The sequence below is a fragment of the Chiloscyllium plagiosum genome, chromosome 10 (genome assembly GCF_004010195.1).
Source record: "Chiloscyllium plagiosum isolate BGI_BamShark_2017 chromosome 10, ASM401019v2, whole genome shotgun sequence".
Taxonomy (NCBI): domain Eukaryota; kingdom Metazoa; phylum Chordata; class Chondrichthyes; order Orectolobiformes; family Hemiscylliidae; genus Chiloscyllium; species Chiloscyllium plagiosum.
In genome coordinates, this window is record NC_057719.1 from 24976723 (window position 1) to 24997385 (window position 20663).

Consider the following 20663-nt stretch of genomic DNA (forward strand, 5'->3'; position numbering starts at 1 on the left):
CCTACTCCGCCCTATCACCCTCACCTTGGCCTCTTTCCACCTATCACATTTCCCCCGCCCCTCCTCCAAGTCCCTCCTCCCTACCTTTTATCTTCTCCTGCTGAACACTCTCTGCTCATTCCTGAAGAAGGGCCTGTGCCCGAAACGTCGAATCTCCTGTTCCCTGGATGCTGCCTGACCTGCTGTGCTGTTCCAGCAATAAAGTTTCAACTTTGATCTCCAGCATCTGCAGACCTCACTTTCTTGCAGTCTTCTGCAGTCTTCTTCTTGACCTCTCCGCCTCCATCCTACTCCGACCTATCACCCTCACCTTGACCTCTTTCCACCTATCACATTTCCAACTCCCCTCCTCCAAGTCCCTCCTCCCTACCTTTTATCTTCTCCTGCTGAACACTCTCTGCTCATTCCTGAAGAAGGGCCTGTGCCCGAAACGTCGAATCTCCTGTTCCCTGGATGCTGCCTGACCTGCTGCGCTGTTCCAGCAATAAAGTTTCAACTTTGATCTCCAGCATCTGCAGACCTCACTTTCTCCTTAAATAAAATCTGTGCCAAGTTTAGAGAAAATGCAGAAATCTTCCCATGTCATATCGACATAATTGTGGATATATTAAAGAGCAAGCATTCTGATTCAGGTGTATGGTTCCAGTATTAAATTTTCTGTTAAAAGTTGCCCAAAGAACTGGATTTTTGGACACTGTGAAATGATCTACAGAAGTGTCAGGCACCACTATCTTGAAGTCTCTCAAGACATCAAGTGGGCTCTTAGGGTTTTGCTTGAAGGAGGAAGGTTTGGTAGTTTTAACACTGAAGATATCATTGCCTGGTTGTGCCCTTGCAGAGGGAGTAACTCAGCTAACCCCATACAATTGCATTTTCCCAGTAACCTCAAATATTTTTCTTCAGATAACTGTTCAATTCCCTTTTGAAAGCCCTAATTCAATCTGTCTCCCCCACAGTCTCAGGCTATTTATTTCAGATCCTAAAAACCTTGTGCTTTAAAGCAAATTTTGCCTTCTGTAGACTTTAGTTTTTTGTTTAATTTCTTTAAATTGCTGTCCTCTGGTTTTTGACTATTCTATACTTTTCTGTATCTACTATGTGCAAATCCCACATAGTTTTGAATACCTCCATCAAATTTCCTTTCAACTGTCTTTTCTCCAAAGGGAACCGCCAATGTCTCCAAGCTACCCATATAACTTTGATTCTATATTCATTTTCTCGTTTGTTTTATCAAAAGATGTTTTTGCTTGGGGAAAAAAAACTGACTTTTGTTATAGTTTGGTTAGAGATGGGGCAATGTTGATATTCAAGCTTACTCTGCTGTAGAGTGGTATTCCACAGATTTAACAATGGATAATATGGGTTGTAAACAAGGAAACAGGCAAATTTGGCCCTATTTTCCATGCTCATGTTTATGTTCTACTCGACCTCCTCCCATCTTTGCTCTTCTAAATCTACCATTATAACGTCCTATTTCCTTCCCCCTCCTGTACTTGTCTAGATTCCCCTTAAATGCATCTAAATGCATATCCTAGACCAACCATGCTTTCTATCCTAAGGTCCAAAGTGCACTCATCAATAAACAGCCCACGATGTTCAGTACTATTACAACTCTTCTGATATTGAAGTAGCCTGAACGCAGTGAGATCTGGCCAATATTCAGGTATGGACTGAAGTGTCAAGCAAAAACCATCTCCAAAAAGACAGGAACAACATTTTATGAGTGAAGGTTAACTTGCCACAGTCCCGGAGGACCATTGATTGGCGCTCTCATTGGAGATGTGAAATGCATCGCCTGAGATTGTAATGGGGGCAGTTTCATTAAGTTGCTTTGCAAAAATCTGTTACAAACATGTAACTTTTATTCCTTGACATTGAAAGAATAATTCTTTCTAATGTACATTTATTGTATAAATAAACTTGTTGTCTTGCTTTATTGTAAGATTCTCCTAAGATTCTGAATGTTCTTGATATATTTTCATTTGCAAGTAGCTGCAAATTTTGAAATGTTTCATAAATATCATTTATGAATGATTATAGATAAATTTACTAAGGTTAAGCTTCTGGCTTTGTATTTTGCTGATCATATGATATATCAGGCAAGTGAGTCATTTTAACAAGTTGCACAGATTTGTATTGCCAATGTCCCATTACAGTAACAGAATTAAAGCAATTCCAAGTTTGTGGTTGAAAAAGAAATGTAGGATGACTCTTAGCTCATATTTATAGTTGTACACTTTTCTGATATTACCCTGGAGTATCAAAATAATTGTCTCTGAGATATATGGATCTGTCTCTGAGTGCAGCAATTCACAAATATTTGGGTGGCACAAGTCAAATGAAGTTTAGTTTAAAAAAAAAGTATTTAAATCCCTTGAGTAAAGCCATGGCTTCTACAACATTCTATTCAGTGTGTGAATCTGACCCTGTGCATGTATGAAGTAAAACTAGATTGCTCCCCAGCTGTCTTTTGCCTGCAGCATGTTTCTAATTCCCAGTGCACTTAAATGTCTGACTCTTTTCTATCTTGAAACTGACAAATTGTGAAGAAAAATTTTCAGATTCTTTGTTCTTCTGTGTTAAGAATTGTCCAGATTGATTTCTTTTTGCCATTTGACAGATTTGGTTAGTGTGATTTATAATATTTCTAGCAAGTTTTGGGATGATTCAAGGCGGCAGTACCTTGTGACTTCTGTAATAATGCTTTAGCTTGGTGGTCTCACCATCTTCAACCCTCATAATGGCTTTTTAACAGTCTTCTCGAATCAACTAATGGTTGTGGAAGAAGATTTACAGTAACTTTTTCAAAAATATATTTGAAGTCAAACTTGTATTTATCATCTTTTGATATTTTACTAAACCATGGTGCAATGGCTCAGTCTATGCTGGGCACTATATTTAAATAATTAACTAAAGGAAACAAAATATGGAATAATGTATTTCCTCATTAGGAAAGTAGGTATTTAAATTTGTATAATTTCTTCTGAGTTTATCTTGGAAGCTGTAAAATTAGAGTATTATCAAATTTTTACAGGGGCTGCTTTCCTTCTCTTATCTGTACCTATTTCAACTTACTGACAGTAACCAGGGTATTGAAGTTTCATAGGTTTGATAGGTTTTCATCTACTTGAAAAATAGCATGATAATTGAAGATGTCTACAACAGAATATAAATTTTGCAATGTAATTTTTTTAGAAGTTGCTGGATTGGAAAATTCAGATATAAAGAGTTAGGGTTAAACTGTAAAAGTTTAAGAATTTGCCACTTCAAAATATTATATAAAATGAGAATATTGGAATTAACTTCACTGTTGGATCATAAATTTCTCACTGTTGGTGCTGAGGTGAATACCTTTTCATTATGGAAGGAATATTTGGTAATAGTTGCTCAAGTTTTGAAGAGATTATCTAGTAAGGCATGCCATCTCTGCATTATCATTAATTCTAATAAATAATTATTTGACGGCACGGTGGCTCAGTGGTTAGCACTGCTGCCTCATAGCGCTAGGATCCGGGTTTGATTCCAGCCTTGGGTAACTATCTGTGTGGAGTATGCACGTTTTCCCTGTGTTGGTTTCTGCTGGGTACTTCGGTTTCCTCCCACAGTCCAAATCCATGCTGATTAGATGGGTAGGCCTTGCAAAATTGCCCTGTAGTGTCGAGGATGTGCAGGCTAGGTGGGTTAGCCATGTCAAATGTGCGGTTAAGGGGATCGGGTGAATTTGCATGGGACACTCTTCGGAGGGTTGGTACAGACTCAATGGACCAAATGGCTTCTCTCTGCACTGTGGGGATTCTATGATTCTGAGAAGAATAAATTGATTTCTGTCCCTTTTCAAAGCGCCACTGGATATTACAACTCTTTTTGTAAATTATTAAAATGAAAGATGAAAGGCTTTAAAGATATTTGGGTCTTCTGAAGTTTTTCCAGTATGTATTTTATTCTCTTGTTTTGTTCTGCCAGTAACTCAGATTGAAGATTGAGATTTGGCTGATGAAATGGCTAAATATAAACCACTGTCATATGTGTGGATAATAAGAAACCCTCAGAAGTGCTGAAGATGCTATAGCAGAAATGTACTGTCGTCATGTTTTGCTGGTAAATTTGTTTATTATTATAGATTACTAAAACAGTTATTATCATGCTAGCCTTCATGCAGTCTGCAAGGGCTGAATGTAAATTTAAATAATTTGAATTTTTTTTTAGAATTTTAATTCATTTTGTCTCCTAACTCTGGAATTCAGATTTTTTTTTTAAATCCACTGTTCAAAACCTAATCTATAATCATTTGCACTGTTTAAGATCTTGGAATACATTTTATTTTTAAACAGCATGAAAGGCAATTATGTCCTCTATATACTGTACTTTTTTTGTCACTTATGTACCTTAAAATTTTATCTTTTTATACAAAAGGCAGGGATTAACATGGAAATGTTTTGAGTATTTACCAATTTGAAACATTGGTTTCTTTATTCCTCTGGACTATGTCAATCCTTTCTACTTGAGTTCCTTTATCCTACTTCCATAACTTGTAGCGCTTGTCCAGATTTAATCTGTCTCTATTTTAAAAAGTTCATACATCTCCAGTTTTCTGTCATTACCCCTGACACAAGGTCAACTTTACAATCCTTTGTAATTTCTTCAACACGACCATGTTCTTTGTTTCTTAGCAATTAATACTGGATACTCCCTTTTTGGTATTGTCTGACTTAAGTATTGAGGTTTAACATGATTTCCTCTAATACTCTCCTACTCTGTGCTATTATTCAACACTCTGCTAGTTTTGTTAATTGCCACTCTGCACTGGCTAAATAGATTGTGTCCGCTAATGCTTGGATAGATTTAAGTTTCACTCTTGACAGTTTCAAAACCATTCATGGAATATACATTGTTCACTTTTCCAACCTTTGTTAAATATTTTACTGTGGTACTCTGTAAATGTGTAATGTGTAAATTGTGAGCGGCTTGCTAGGCCATTTCAGAGGGCAGTTCAGATTCATTCACATAATGGGCAGTGCAGCGATCAGTACTTGGATCCTAGCCATTCACAATATTATTCATGATTTAGATGAGGGAACTACAAATATTATCTCCCAAGTTTGCAGACAACACAAAGTTGGATGGGAGATGAATTATGAGGAGGTTGCAGAGATACTCCAAGTGTGATTTGGAAAAGTTGTGTGTGGGGCAGTTGCATGCCAGTTTGAAGTATGATTTGGAGAAATGTGAAGTTATCCACTTTGGTAGCAAAAACGCAAAGGCAGATTATCTGAACGGCAATAACTTGGCAAAGTTGCAACAAGATCTGGGTGCCCTTGTACACCAGTTGCTAAAAGTAAACATGCAGGTGAAGCAGGCAGATGATATTTGGTGTTCGTTGTGAGAGGACTTGAGTACAGGAGCAGGGATGTCTTGCTGCAATTGTACAGTCCCTTGGTCAGACCACTGCTGAAGTATTATGTGCTGCTTTGATCTTCTAATCTGACAAATAATTTTTTTAGTTTAGAGGCTTACTAGACTGATTTCTTGGATAGCAGAACTGACCTATGAAAGAGACTGGTTCCGTTAGGGTTATTTATTGGAGTTTGGGAGAATGGGGAGAGGTCTCGTAGAAACCTATAAAATTTCAGTAGGAGAGCTCTTTCCATGCTTTATGACTCTGACTGGATAGAGTAAACACAGGAAAGATTTTCCCAATGAACGGGGCATTTCACTCCAAGGATACAGTGCAGGCTATTAAGGAGGGAGAGGAGGAGAAATTTCTTGGCAGAGCGTGTTGAGGTTGTGGAATTCTCTACCATAGAATGCAATTTAGGCCAAAATATTGAATTCTTCAAGAAGGAATTAGGTATAGTTCTTGGTTTAAAGGGTCTGGGCAAAAGTGTGAACAGGTGAAAGTGAGGACTGCAGATGCTGGAGATCAGAGTCAAGATTAGTGGTGCTGGAAAAGCACAGCAGGTTGGGGAGTATCAACGTTTCAGGCACCATTCCTTGTGAAGGGCTTTTGCCCGAAACGTGAATTTTCCCTGCTCCTCGGATGCTGCCTGACCTACTGTACTTTTCCAGCACCACTCTAATCTTGACTGCAAAAGTGAGAACAGGTTACTGAGTTGGATGATCAGCCATGAGTATATTGAATGACAGATCAGATTTGAAGGGCTGAATGGCTTACTCCAAGCACTGCTTTCTGTTTCAATCCTCTTTCCTGTGGAGATGAGATAGGCAAGAACAGCTGACATCTTTCACTAAAGAACATTCTTATAAAAATTCTAACCTGTGTCATCAATCAGTGGTAATCTCAGTAATGGCAACTGTGAAACTAAATTTCAATTCTAGATTTAGTAACTAAATTTACATTCCACTAGCTGCTGTACTGTGTTTTAAACCCATTTAAAATAGAAAAAAAGGGAGGTCCGCATTTCTCAAAAGAGCTTCTTTAAGGGTTCCTTAGAGAACTGTGAATCTGGATTATTAAACCGCTGACATTATCACAATTTTGATGTCTCCCTTTTGCTAAATGTAGTTTGTGTTGGAGGCTAATAGTGATGGCATTGGTCTTCTAGTGTCTGGAAGAAATTGTACATGACTTAATGACATGCAAGTAATTTGACAAGAGATTCAGCAGTAGTGGTGGTGGAATGGGTGGTATCAGTGTACACATTGCATACCCATTGTCAGTGTCCATATGTAGATGAAACCACAAGTAGGCACTGGGACACTCTGGAGGTAGTGGTGCTCTAACTGTGGTTGGATAGAGAGGAGTGGAACCAGGTGAAGGTTTTCACAGTTAGGAGAACCATTAGACTATGACATTGTGATCAACTGTCAAAGCATACAAAGAGGTCAGTTGAGAGCTAATACACTACAAGAAATTCCATCAGTAATATTTTTTTTCAAGACATTTCAGTGCTGTAGAAGGACAGAACCTTATTGAGGACTTTCAGCTGTGCAAAAAGTGGACTTGGAGATGGGGTGGTCATTTTTTTTTTTTTAGGACGTTTTTGTTCCTGGGTAGTAATTAGGAAGGAAATTAGAGATGTGAGATAGTAGGAGTACAGAGATGAACAATTTGGGGAAATGTTTTTAGGAGAGCAAGTGGTAGGATTCATGGACCAAGAGAACTTAATGAGAAGAGATTGAGAAATGAAAGATGTGGCTTTATGGGTAGAGTATAAGGACGCTATCAGAAAAGGTAATTTTAGTCTGGGTGGCAAGTGGGAAAGAAGACTAGTTTGAGAGAAGGCATTGTTAATTTATCTTCATACAACAGGCTAATGATAGAGTCAGTGCACTGTAAGAAGTATGACTTTTGATGATCTGTGTTAAACTAGTTATAGCTTAATATATCATTGCACTCCAGACCAAAATGAAAATCGTATTGGGAAAGTAATCTGGGAAATGGCAATTCATTTGATGGGGCCAATTATATGAGAAAGGTGTCGACCAAATCCATAGTTGGTAAAATATCTTGTTTGAATGGAAGGGAAAAGTATGGAATTTAAAAGTGCAATTATAAGTCATTCAGGAGGAGTTTAATTTTCAGGAGTGGACAAAAAGAAATAAAAGGATGAAGATGTGGATGGTGAAGGATTTAAAGAAGTGATCAGAAATAAGCATGTTAGTATGATGATGGAAACAGATCCCACTAAAAGGAGCAAGACCTAGGAGATATCTTTATTTGTTCATGAGGGGTGGATGTTGCTGACTGAGCTAGCATTTATTGCCCATCCTTAATTGCCATAGAGAATGACTGGAGTGCATTTCTCATGCAGCACTGAGACTCCCATGATCGATTCCAATCTAACTTCTGTCAGGTGTGACTAGTCTTTTCAGGGTTAGTCCCTCGACCCTCTGTTTTCCTCAGTCCTCTGAGGAGAAAGCTGTCAAAGTAGCTGTAAATGTCAGAATGCACTAACTGACTGCTGGAAAAGGGGGTGTGGCTGGCCTGCCTTTTGACCATTTCATACTACGAAGGGTCAGTCAAAATAGAAGTATGGCTCCACATTTCTAAGGAACCCTTAAAGAAGCTCTTTTGAGAAATGTGGAGCTCCCTTTTTTTCTATTTTTAAAAAAAGGCTGAGTGGCAACCTGCATGAACTGCTGCAATCTGCGAGATGTAAGTACACCAATTGTCCTTAAATTTAGGGACTTCCCCAATTTTAATCCAGCAATGGTGATGTTGCAGGATGTTGTGTGGCATCAAGGTGAACTTGGAGGTGTTGGTGTTCGCATGAGTCTGCTGTACCTTGTTTTTCTAGGTGGTAAAGTTGGCAGGTTTGAAAGTCTTTGGCAAATTGTTGCAGTGCATCATGTGGATGGGAAATTGAAATTAATGAATACTAATATTATTTCAAAGACAGTTGGAACTTTTTAAATATTTGAAATATTTTTTGAAAACCAGCATAAGTTGCTTGCTAAAACATCTGTTAATTTGTCTAAATTTAGTGGCATGCAGCCTATTGACGAATTATGTTGCTTGAAATTAAATGCTGGGCTGTTTCTGTTTTCAGATAGATGATTGAAAGCATTTTTTGAGCTGTACTTTATAAAAAACAAAAGTTTGACTAACTACAAAACTGGATTAGGAAGATTAGTGTGTTCACAGCTGGCATAGTCTTGTTTTCAATGTGCAATTTGGAACAGTGATCAAGAGCACACATTTGACCACAGACTGACTGCAACTAAAGCTATAAGATTGCAAACTAGGATTGCAAATCCAAGATAATTGTTGTTTTTCTGTTTATTTATTATATCATTTTTATAGCTGTCAAATTCGATTTTTAAGCTTTGTTAACTTTGAAGTTTACTGGCTCTATCTTGGAATCAGCTGTTTACCCTGAGATGTTAGTGGTCCAGATTTCAAATGTTTTATTCCAGTTTTTTTTTGAAAGCATAAAAAGTACTTGAAATACAGGCATGAGTTTGGAAGCAAACAGCCTAATCATTGAGCAGCATCAGTTAAAGCTTGCACATTTGATGTAATGATTTGTGTCTCTATGCATTCTGTTGGATCTGTGCAGTACAAAATATTTGCTTGATGCTATCAGTTTCCACATGTATTTTGGTGGTTTGCAGAATTTGCTTGGTGTGTTTTCTCATTGTTTGCCTTCATGTGCCACTTATTTTTGTTTTAGATATTCCAGAAATGGCTGAACATAACTCGGAGATAATAGATCTGCATTTGATGACCAGCTGGTGAACTAGCAGCCAGAATGTTGCGTTGTTTGACCTGAGACAATGGGTGTCAATGCATCTAACTACCCTCACTCTTTCTCCCAGAGGATAGGAGGAAATTCACAGGCTCAACAAACATTTATAGGTATGTTCTGTTCCATTGTGCTCTTGGGATGAGAGTAATTCTAGCAACGCATTTATTGCCTATTCCTATTTGCTCTGAGAAGGTTGCACTGGCCTGATCTTTGGGTGGCCACAATTCTTGTGGTAAGAGTTCTGCAGTGCGTGGCTATAATTTCCAAAATGGGGGGGAAAAAAAACAAACCACTGCGAATGCTGGAAATTAGAAACAATAGAAATTACAGGAAAATCTCAGGAGATCTGGCAGTACCTGTGAATCGAAAGCACAGTTAATATTTTGTATCCAGTGACCCTTCTGAAGAAGTGTAATTTCGAAAACATTGGCATAAATGGAATGGTTCCTGGTTCTATCCCTGGGTTGTGTTAAATGCGGTAGTCTTGACTAGATTGCTACAATGTACCAGGTTTCAGGGGAGGGAGGAAACTTGAGAGGTGGATCTGTCTTAATAATAGCTTTTTTATTCATGTATGTATCCCTCAGTGGCTTGCCAGCATTTATTGCTCCTCCCTAATTGACCTTGAGAAAGTGATGGTGAGCCACCATCTTGAACCGCTGCCATAAAGTACCGTTAGGGAGTTTTTGGATTTTGACAGTGAAGAACAATTATGTAGTTTATGATCCTAGCTGATGTCAGGCTTGAGACAGAAATGGAACACAGTGGTGTGCTAATCAGTCGGGCTGTTTGTCCTGCTTTCAATTATTGTTGTTGGAGTCACACAAATCCAGACATGTGGGAGAGTATACCATCATACTACTGACTTGTGACAGCTTTGGGTTTCAAGCAATGAGACTCTTAGTACAGGATCCCAACCTGTGACCACAGTTTGTAGCCACAATATTAATATAGCTTGTCCATTTTAGTTTCAGATCAGTGGTCAGTATGTTTTTAATGGGGATTCAGTGACAGCAATGCTGTTGAATGAGGAGGTTTTGGTGCAGTCTTATTAGAGATGGTCATTGTACTGTGCTTATGTGGTGTGAATGTTTAAGTGTGAGCCTGAATGTTTTCCAGGTCTTGCTGCATGTTGACATGGAATGTTGGAATGACTAAGGCGTCACGAATGACTAAGGCGTCACAAATGATGCTGGGCATTGTACAGGGAGCATTCTCATTTCTGAACTTGAGGGAAAAATTGATGAAACAGCTTAAAAAGTGTTGGGCTGAGGATACTACCTTGAAGGACATAGGATTCCTTAATTTGCAGTGGTGGTGCAGTAAAAACAAACTAAAAGCCTTCCTGGCTCTTGTTGAGCCCTGACCCTGCCCACTCATTCTTTTGCCTCTTTTTAAAAAAAAAAACACACTGGAGAGAACTCAAAAGTTGTTTACAAACTGTGTGTCTTTAGGAGACATTCTGGAACCACTGTGGCCATACCTGTGCAAGAGAAACAGGACAGAACCCATCTCTCTTAAAGGCATAGTACTGCCACACTGTTAACAATTACTTAAGGAATTGTTTGGTGAGATCAATTTGCATTTAACATATAAGTTAGTGAACAACTCTTCATGACTATCGTTCTCTTGTTCTCGATAGCTTTAACAGATTATAAGGTAACATTTGTTTTTAAATGAAGGAGCAGATATTTAATTGTATGGCACAGTGTGAATTTTTGTTCTTATTGCATAGGAACGTCCTCCTATTTACATCAAGGATATGGATGCGAATCAAAATTATATAGCCTTGAACACAGCCATGAGAAACCACAAGACAAAAAGAAAAAGAGCTCTGGTCTGGCAACTCTGAAAAAGAGATTTATAAAAAGACGTAAATCTAATCGGTCTGCTGATCATGCAAAACAGATGCGTGAGCTCCTTTCTGGATGGGACGTAAGGGATGTAAATGCATTAGTGGAAGAATATGAAGGCACTGCAGCTTTGAAAGAACTTGCATTGCAGGGTAATTTGGCACGACCGGATGCACGGACTTTGCAAAGAGATTTGGCGGACCTTTATGAATACAAGTACTGCACTGATGTTGATTTAATATTCCAAGACACTTGCTTTCCTGTACATCGAGCTATTCTGGCAGCAAGATGTCCCTTTTTTAAGACTTTGCTTTCATCCTCACCTGAATATGGTGCTGAGATTATGATGGACATAAACACAGCTGGCATAGACTTGCCTATGTTTTCAGCATTATTACATTATCTATACACCGGAGAGTTTGGGATAGAGGACTCCAGGTTCCAAAATGTAGAAATTCTGGTACAACTTACTGAAGAATTTGGAACCCCAAATTCACTGGATGTTGATATGCGAGAACTTTTTGACAGTATGTGCTACTATGATGCCGTTCTGAACTTCTCATCTGATTCTGAATTAGTGGAACCATTTGGAGCAACATCACATTGTTTAGATGAAGAACTCTGTGGGCATAAGGCTGTCCTATCTGCACGTTCTCCGTTTTTTAGAAATCTTCTCCAAAGACGAATAAGGACTGGTGAAGAAATTACAGATAGAACTCTGCAGACTCCAACTAGAATCGTGCTAGATGAGTCCATCATTCCAAAGAAATATGCAAAAGTAATTTTACATTGTATGTACACTGATCTTGTAGATTTGTCTCTGGTACTACATTGTAATCCATCTGTAGGGAGCCTGAGTGAAGTTCAAGCAATGGTTGCAGGAAAAGGTAGCATGTCAAGAGCTGAAGAAGCAATGGAACTTTACCACATAGCACTTTTTCTTGAGTTCAACATGCTTGCTCAAGGTGGGTTTGATATTACTTGAAATGGACTGAACAGTTACGTGGAGAAACTTGTATCTTTATTTTCACTGAAGGCAGTCTAATTACAACTTATGTTCAAAGTTTGTGCTCGTAGTATGTTTTATATTCAAAGCAAAGTATGATTTTAGTGTACTTAAGAACTCCTGCAGTAGTACTGCTATAAAGAATTGGTTTTCTGATGCACTTTTGACAAACTAGAAGACCAGGTAGAGTTGAATTTTAGGAATTGGACATTGGTATCAAAGTATTGCTTGCTTCTTATCAAACTTGGTTGGCACTGATCCAGTAAGTACATTTTAGCATGCTCCCTGTTAATTGATTCAAATGACAAACAAAAAAAAAGTAAAAGTCTTGGTTATGAAGTGGATCAAGCTAAGTTTATCAGTAATAAGGTAAATTGAAATTTTTTTTAACTGAGAGAGTTTGCCTGAAACACTTTCTTTTCTATTCTATCTAAAATATCTGGGAAGGGATCTAATTGATTCTGGAAACAAGTACTTAACTGTTTTTCTCACCCAATCTTCTTCCCCTCTCCGGTAGGTGCAATTGAACTCCTGGAAGCATTCACCATATAGGGTTGGAAGCTGGCATGAGGGGGGAGAGATCTCCAAAGTAGGCCAGCAATTTCCTTGAAGTCAGCTTGTGAACTTTTTGAATAACTTGTGATCTGCATGTCTTGTGATGTTTCCATGTCACCAAACCATTTCTTGGATTCAGTTACAGTCTGTTGTGAGCCAACTTTTCTGGAACTCCTGGGGTAGAATTGGGGTGAAGAGGAACCTTCAGGGACTTGATGTTTCTGATCTTCCAGCTGGTAGGAAGTCAAATCCCTTATTCCAGTGTATTGTGTGTTTCTGTAGCCCAACAATGCACAAGTTTTCATGTACAGTAATCTAAATGAATCCACTTGAATCTGAAGAAATGCTTATTGGCTAATAAATCTAGATCCACTTCCCATACTTGTTGCAGTCTACCTTGCGTCCCATGTATGTATGCAAGAGAAAGATGAATGGGCTTAGGTAGAAAGCAAAGTCTTGCATTTATTTCCAAATTTTCACAACTCCAATCATCTTGCAAACTGTTTGAGAGACTGGTTAATTTGCACAATATCATGACTTGGAATTATGGTGCTGTTTCATCCTTGTTGTTGGAGCCCTGAGCTCCCCTGCCCTTTTTAGCACTGTGGTTGTACCTACCGCATAAACACTGCAACAATTGAATAAGGTGGTTCATCACCACCACCTTGAAATCAATACAGATGGTCAATAAATGATAGCCTTACCAGTGATGTCAAGATCCTTTTGATTTTCTTTCCTCTAGAAAAGGGAACAGAACTGAGGATTGTAATCAGTCTAAGTAGTACAGAGGCTGAGGTAGAAGATTTTGGGAAGAAGCAGGATTTAACTTACATATTACGGAAAAACTGATGGAGGCCATAGTGCAAGATAAGGTAAATATACACATACAGAAAAATAAGTTCATACTAGATAGTCAATGTGGTTTTGTCAAGGGCAGGTCATGTTTGATAAATTTGAGTTCTTTGAGGTAGATGAGGGTAGTGGTATATAGTGATCAGATTAGATTACTTAGTGTGGAAACAGGCCCTTCGGCCCAACAAGTCCGCTCTGACCTTCCGAAAAGCAACCCACCCAGACCCATTCCCCAACATTTACCCCTTCACCTAACACTACGGGCAATTTAGCATGGCCAATTCACCTAACCTGCACATCTTTGGACTGTGGGAGGAAACCGGAACACCCGGAGGAAACCCACGCAGACACTGGATAACGTGCAAACTCCACACAGTTGTCTGAGACATGAATTGAACCCGGGTCTCTGGTGCTGTGAGGCAGCTGTGCTAACCACTGTTGTACTTTTGAGAAGACATTTGATACAGTGCGACGTAGGTTGTTTAGCAAATTAGAAATACTTGGAATTGATGGGTCCTTAGCAACCTGGATTAGAAGTTAGCTAAAAGATAGGAAACCGAGGATGGGTATAGATGGGCATTTCTTAGTTTGGAGATGAGTTAAAAGTGGTGTTCCCCAGAGATCATTGTTCAGACCCTTATGATTTAAATAAATGATTTGGGTGTTGAGGGCAAAGTCTTTAAATGGTACTGAGCCAGGGGAATGGTGCTGAGGATGATGCTGAGCAACTTCAGAGGGACATTGGCAAGAGACCATACAGGGTCAGTGGTACAACTTTGTGGGGAATGCAGGAGCAGAGGACCCTTAGAGATCATGTGCATAATTCTCTGAAGGTGCCCATTCAAGTTGAAATATGTTAATAAGACAGCTGATAGAATCCTTGGGTTTATAGGTTGAGGCATAAAGCAAGCAGGTGATGCTACATCGTTTCAAATCATTGGTCGGACCATATTTGGAGAACTATGTTCCGTTTGTGGAAGGATAGGAAAGCCTGAGAGAGCAAAGGAGATTTACTAGAATAATATCAGGAATGAGGGATTTTATATACCAGGAAAGATTAGAGAAATTGGGCTTATTCTGCTAACAGTAAGAAGATTAAGAGGTGACCTTATTGTGGTGTTCAAAATTATGAACAATTGTGACAGGATAAAGAATATTCTGTTTTCACTAGTTGGAAAGTCATTTGGAATGGCTTGCAATTTCAAGATTTTCAGCAAGAGAGCTAGGAGTCAGAGGAAGAGAAATTTCTTTATTCGATTGTTAGCATTTAGAATGCACTGCATAGGAAAGTGCTGTAAATGTATTCCACAGAAGATTTCAAGAGAGTGCTGGATATATATTTGAAAGTGAATTTTCAGGGCTATAGAGATCGGGTTTGAGAATGAGGCTCGTCTGGTAGTTCTTTCAGGAGTTGGTACAGACACAGTAGGTCATATGGCCTCCTTCTGTGGCGTAAAATTGTATGATTGTATTATTGCTTTCAGATTTTATCATCCATAAACTGGTTCCTTAATCCCATTTACAGTTTGACTTGGTGTCCCCAATAATATATCCTGGCCAAAAGATAACTCTGGTATATTTGTTGCACAAACAAAATATTTTGTTTTATCTATATCAATGTATCAACACACATGTTCCTTGCCTTAGCCCTATGTGAAATTTCTGAAGTACAGTTTTAAAAATTACATTATTGGATCTGTTATTAGCCATAATGGGCTTTTAGAACATGAAAGCCCATTGAATGCAAAGAAAACAAATATCACTTAGCCAGTTTGTTTGACAATTGTTCAATAAAAGCCACTATCTTATGTTGCTGCTACACCCAAGTCTGTGTAAGACAAGGCATTTTATTGGAATATATTTGTGTCTCTTTAAGCTGTGAAGTTAAATTGTTAAAAAACCAAGGCTGAGGTCATGTACTGTTTCATTGTTATTTGGCCCAGGAATTTTGAAGACCGGAATGTGCTTGTCAGCTTTAAACTGAAGTTAGAGACTATGGGTAAACTTTGTGTTTTGTATCTTCATTAGGGTAGGGTGTCTGCAAAAGGACATTTAGCTTTTAATAGTAATCTTGTAAGTTTGATATTTCTGTCCCTAAGCGTGAACTGAATTAATGCAAGCGATGCAGGAACAATTTACATTCGGCTTGAGTAACCTTTTGAAGCCATATTTCAGCAAAAAGCACAGAATCGGTTTGTTTTTGTGTAATTTTTTTTGTGCTTTCTTACCCCAGAACCTACTTTAATATTAATGTTCTTTTTCCTATTACACTAATGGTTATGTAGGTGGATGAAAAAATAAGAATTCGGATGTATTCTTTAGTTATGAGTGGAGTTTTGAAAAATAGTCTTATGACAGTAGCTAGTAATTTCTGGTCCAAAATATCAAATTGGATTTATAGAAAATTCTTAAATTCAACTAATGTATTTTCTAAAAGACGTTATCTGCAAACCAGGAAATATGTGCTATACTCTCATAGTGGAAATACAGTTAAATTTGTGGGTATCTCCATAAAATGGCACTTACTGGTTAATTTCACAGGTTATCATTATATCATTGCACAATCCAATAGCCTATTCTTGGTAATAAGGTGTTGATTATATTCCATCCTTGCATAAGGAAGTCTAAAGAATGAGAAACTATCCAATGCAGTGTATATATCTCTCTCTCTATCAAAGACAGGTGACAACCAATTTCAATTTGCTTACTGGGGTATGTCTTGCATTGTTGGAGTAAAAATTGGGAATGAAATGTGCGGTTGTGATCATTTTCAGGATGCGTTTTGTTTTGTGCAACCAAACTTTTGTAGTTTTTTTTTGTTTGCAGTACTCTTCAAGGAATTACAGATGCTCCTTAGAATTGTCTTGGTTTTCTCCCATTGCTTTGTTTTTGCAAAAGCAAATCTTAATACTGTATATTAAACCTTCTTGACATTTTAAGAAACTTTTCAGTTGAGGTTTTTTAATTATTGGGGACAAACTATTACATTTGAACTACACATGTTCTCGCCCAAATCTGTGTTCAAAGCCTACGAAACTATTTCAGCCCATGAGTCTGAAATCAATTCAGAGGAAGCATGGGCAGATCAGTGATAACAATGAAAGCTGGATACTGTGCTGAAATCTTTGCAGTTGTATCGAGTTCTAAGAGAGCCACATCTGCAAAACATACATTCTTGGATCACTTCTGTTCACCACCACCAAGAAAACGTCTTCCAAGTTATTTGTTTTGTGCATTTTATCCTTGATGCTAACTTGTGTTGATACTTTTTTTCATCTTAGCCCTTATTTCATCATCCTTGTTGAACTTTCTGTGTAATGTAAGGCCTGTATCTCTGCTTTTGGAAACCTTAGTTGTACCAGGGAATACTTGTTTTTAGTATCATCTTAGCTTTCCTTTGTATTCAATTCTGCTTGAACATCCTTCCTAAGCTGAGTACAACTTTCTAAATGTGCCCTAACCAATGACTGATTTAGAATTAGCATTAACTATTTGCTTTTGTGCTCCATAACCCCATCTTTAAAATGTGTTTTTCTATTTTGTTGAAATTGTTTTACTTGCTTGTTTCCACTTTTCAAGGTTGTTAAATTTCGAACAAGGGTGTCCCTCCCTGCTTCCTTTTTCATTATTTTCTCCCCTTTTTCTGCCACACCACCATTTTTCACATCTCATTTTTGTACACTAATTTCAAAAAGACTGAAAATATTTATCAATATGACACCAATTTAGGCAAGTAAAGAATAGAACTTATTTCACAAGAATACTTGTAGCTCCAATCTGGATATGAAACATGGCTGCCTTGGCCTCTAATATTCTCGCCACACAACGCTGGTGTCGTACTGGTTCCTCCTCCACCCCATTACTTGGAGTGTAATCACCTTTACAAATTATAATTAGTTATCCCTTACAAAATCCCTTACTACAGAATGTATATTGGCTATCACAATGCATTTATATAAATCATTAATCAGTGTTTATCTGATTCATATTGACCCTTTTAAGAAACTGTGGTTTGGCCTCTTTGGAATATTGTGTTCTGGTTTGAATATGAGGTCAGCCTCCTCAGAATGCTAAAATGATTGACTAATTGAACAATGAAAAGTATCAGTTATGTGGAAGACTTGGAGAAACTGGGATTTTCAGAGCAGGGATGTTTTAAGAGAAGGTTGGGCAAAACCATAACCATTTTTGCTTGATGTAACAAGAAACAGAAAAAAACTTGTAATCAGACAACATTAATTTAAGTTGATTAGAAAAGAACCAGAGACAATATGGGGGATTTTTCTTATGCAATTATTGTGATCTAGAGTGCACTGCTTGTAGTGACAGTGAAAACCAATCATTACAGCAATAACTTTGAATTGCAAAAAGCCAAGTTCAGGGTTGTCTTAAAGGTTAGCATGCAGCTTCAGTTGGCAGTTAGGAAGGCAAATACAATGTTAGCCTCCATTTTGAGTTGGTGTGAAAACAAGAGCAGAGATGTACTTCTGAGGCTGTATGAGACTCTGCATTTGGAATATTGTGAGCAGCTTTGGGCCTTGTGTCTGGGGAAAGATGTGCTGCCATTTGAGGGGCTCCAAAGAATGATCCCAGGAATAAAGGGCTTATGTAAGGAACGGTTGAAGACTCTGGGTCTGTACTTGGAGTTTAGAAGAATAAGGAGGGATCTTTTTGAAGCTTAAAGAATACTGAGATAACTGTTTAGAGTTAATGTGAAGATGTTTCCACTAGTAGAAGAGACTAGGGTCTAAGGACACAGCCTTGGAGTGAAGGGATGACCCTTTAGAACTAAGATGAGGATGAATTTATTCAGCCAGTGAGTAGTGAATCTGTGGAACTCATTGCTACAGATTTATGGAGGCCAATTCATTGAGTGCATTTAGAACAGAGGTAGATTTTTGATTAGTAAGAGGGTTGAGAGTTATGGAGAGAAGGCAGGAGAATAGCGTGAGAAACACATCAGCCATGATACAATGGTAGAATCAACTTGATGGGCTGAATTGACTAATTCTGCTCCTATATGTTGTGGTTTTATGGAATTGGATAAATACTTAAAAAAGGTCAAAAGTTAGAGAACAATGGAAAAGGCAGGTGTGTAGGACAACGTTCTCAAAGTTTTATAGTATGCATGACCAGTTTTTCAGTGTGTAATACCTTTTAATTTTTGTTGGTCAATGAATATGGGGAACAAATCCAACACTCTGCAGATGATTGCATATGGCAATTTAGCAGAAAATATTAGAGTGGAACGAATGAATAACACTTTTAAAGAGCCACAAACTTCGTGGTCCAAATGGCTTCCTGCGCTCATCACATTCTGTTTCTCTCAGGCAGTAATTCAAAACAATTTTGTGTATAACTTTTTGGGTAGCAGCACCTTTTATTCAGAAGGATAATATGCATTTCTGTTGTAATCAAAATAATATTTAGATTATATTTTTACAGGTTGTGAAGATATTGTGATGGAGAGCATCTCCTTGGACACCTTGATTTCTATTCTGAAATGGAGTTCACAGCCTTATGGTTCTAAATGGGTTTATCGCCAGGCACTTAACTTCCTATGTGAGGAGTTCACTTCTGTCATGGTCTCAGATGTGTTCTTTGAACTCGGCAAGGACCATTTGCCTTCTGTCCTTCAGTCAGACTATTTGCAGGTATTGGGTCTTTTACAGTAAAATATTCAGTAAATTTATAATTTGGAGATGCCGGTGTTGGACAGTGGTGTACAAAGTTAAAAATCTCAACACCAGGGTATAGTCCAACAGGTTTAATTGGAAGCACCAGCTTTCAAAGCACTGCTCCTTCAGCTGGTTGATGATGAAGGAGCAACGCTCCGAAAGCTAGTGCTTCCAAGTAAGTTTATAGTTTGACAAAGCTAGTTACCTAAATAGCTGAAAATGTGTTGCTGGAAAAGCACAGCAGGTCAGGCAGCATCCAAGGAGCAGGAGAATCGACGTTGTTACCTAAATATGCAAACTCAGATTTCTTAGAGTGAGTCCACTGTGCTTGACCACCTGTGATTTGACAATCTTGAGTGAGAATGGTGCTATTATAGGAAATGGAAAACTGGCTGCTTGTTTGTGCCAAACATTAAACTGAATTTTATTTTTTAGGTTGCTCTTCCTCATCGCGAACAAAACAATTCCCCTAAAACTAACTTAAAAACCAGTTCAAAACATTTTCAGGAATGTTTGTTACTTAACAAGTGGGAGGCTGCCTTTAAATAGAGAAAATGTTAGACCTTGTTTAAACATTAACTGATAGAGTTGCTGTAAACTGATAAAGTATCTTCCTTTTGCAAAAATGGCAAATGCCATTTAGAATTTCCTTTCCGTTTAATTTAAATTTTCTTGGATTCCAAAGTAAAAGAATATTGAAAGATTTGCTTGAATTTCAATTTATTCATTATGTAGCTTTCTGTAAACATAAAAGGAGTACTGTTTACATAAAGCCCATCCCTAAAGCATGCAATGTAACTTCACACAGGCTGTATTCAATTATTGCTTAAAAATGTGTTGCTGGAAAAGTGCAGCAGGTCAGGCAGCATCAAAGGAGAAGGAGAATCGACGTTTCGGGCACAAGCCCTTCAGGAATTATGCAACGTCGATTCTCCTGCTCCTTTGATGCTGCCTGACCTGCTGCGCTTTTCCAGCAGCACATTTCTAAGCTCTGATCCCCAGCATCTGCAGTCCTCACTTTCTCCTGTATTCAATTATTGCAAGGGATGAGAGTTAGAGATGACTGAAGCCTTTGTTCTGACTGCATTGAATGTGTCACTTGGCATTAGAATTGCATGCTGAAAGTGTTGCTGGAAAAGCGCAGCAGGTCAGGCAGCATCCAGGGAACAGGAGAATCGACGTTTCGGGCATAAGCCCTTCTTGATGCTGCCTGACCTGCTGTGCTTTTCCAGCAACACATTTTCAGCTCTGATCTCCAGCATCTGCAGACCTCACTTTCTTCTCGTAGAATTGCATAACATTTCAAAATAAAGCATAAATAATTTTTAGTCATTAAATTTAAGAGTCTGAGAAATGCTAATTGTTCCATATATTAAAAAGACTTCAAATCAATTTGTCTATGTAATGACTTGATGATCCATGAGATTAATGCAAACTACAAGTTAGGATAGTGATTTTATAGAAGGAAATTCATTTAATCTACAGCAAATCCAAGGAAGTTCTTCATAGC

The 20663-nt window shown here is 38.2% G+C and overlaps 1 protein-coding gene across 3 annotated transcripts in view; it reads left to right on the forward strand.

Moving 5' to 3' along the window:
• btbd7 (BTB (POZ) domain containing 7) overlaps nt 1–20663 on the forward strand; it is a 48157-nt gene that overhangs the window by 10316 nt on the left and 17178 nt on the right. Inside the window, exons 2-5 of one of the 3 annotated variants that reach the window (XM_043697195.1) lie at nt 3964–4098; nt 9135–9319; nt 10945–12027; nt 13366–13595. In XM_043697195.1, the coding sequence (XP_043553130.1) occupies nt 9238–9319; nt 10945–12027; nt 13366–13472 (1272 nt within the window). In that variant the 5' untranslated portion in view covers nt 3964–4098; nt 9135–9237 and the 3' untranslated portion in view covers nt 13473–13595. Of the gene's footprint in view, nt 1–3963; nt 4099–9134; nt 9320–10944; nt 12028–13365; nt 13596–18920; nt 19130–20663 lie in introns of those variants that run through there. The other 2 variants (XM_043697193.1, XM_043697194.1) reach the window with 2 other exon arrangements.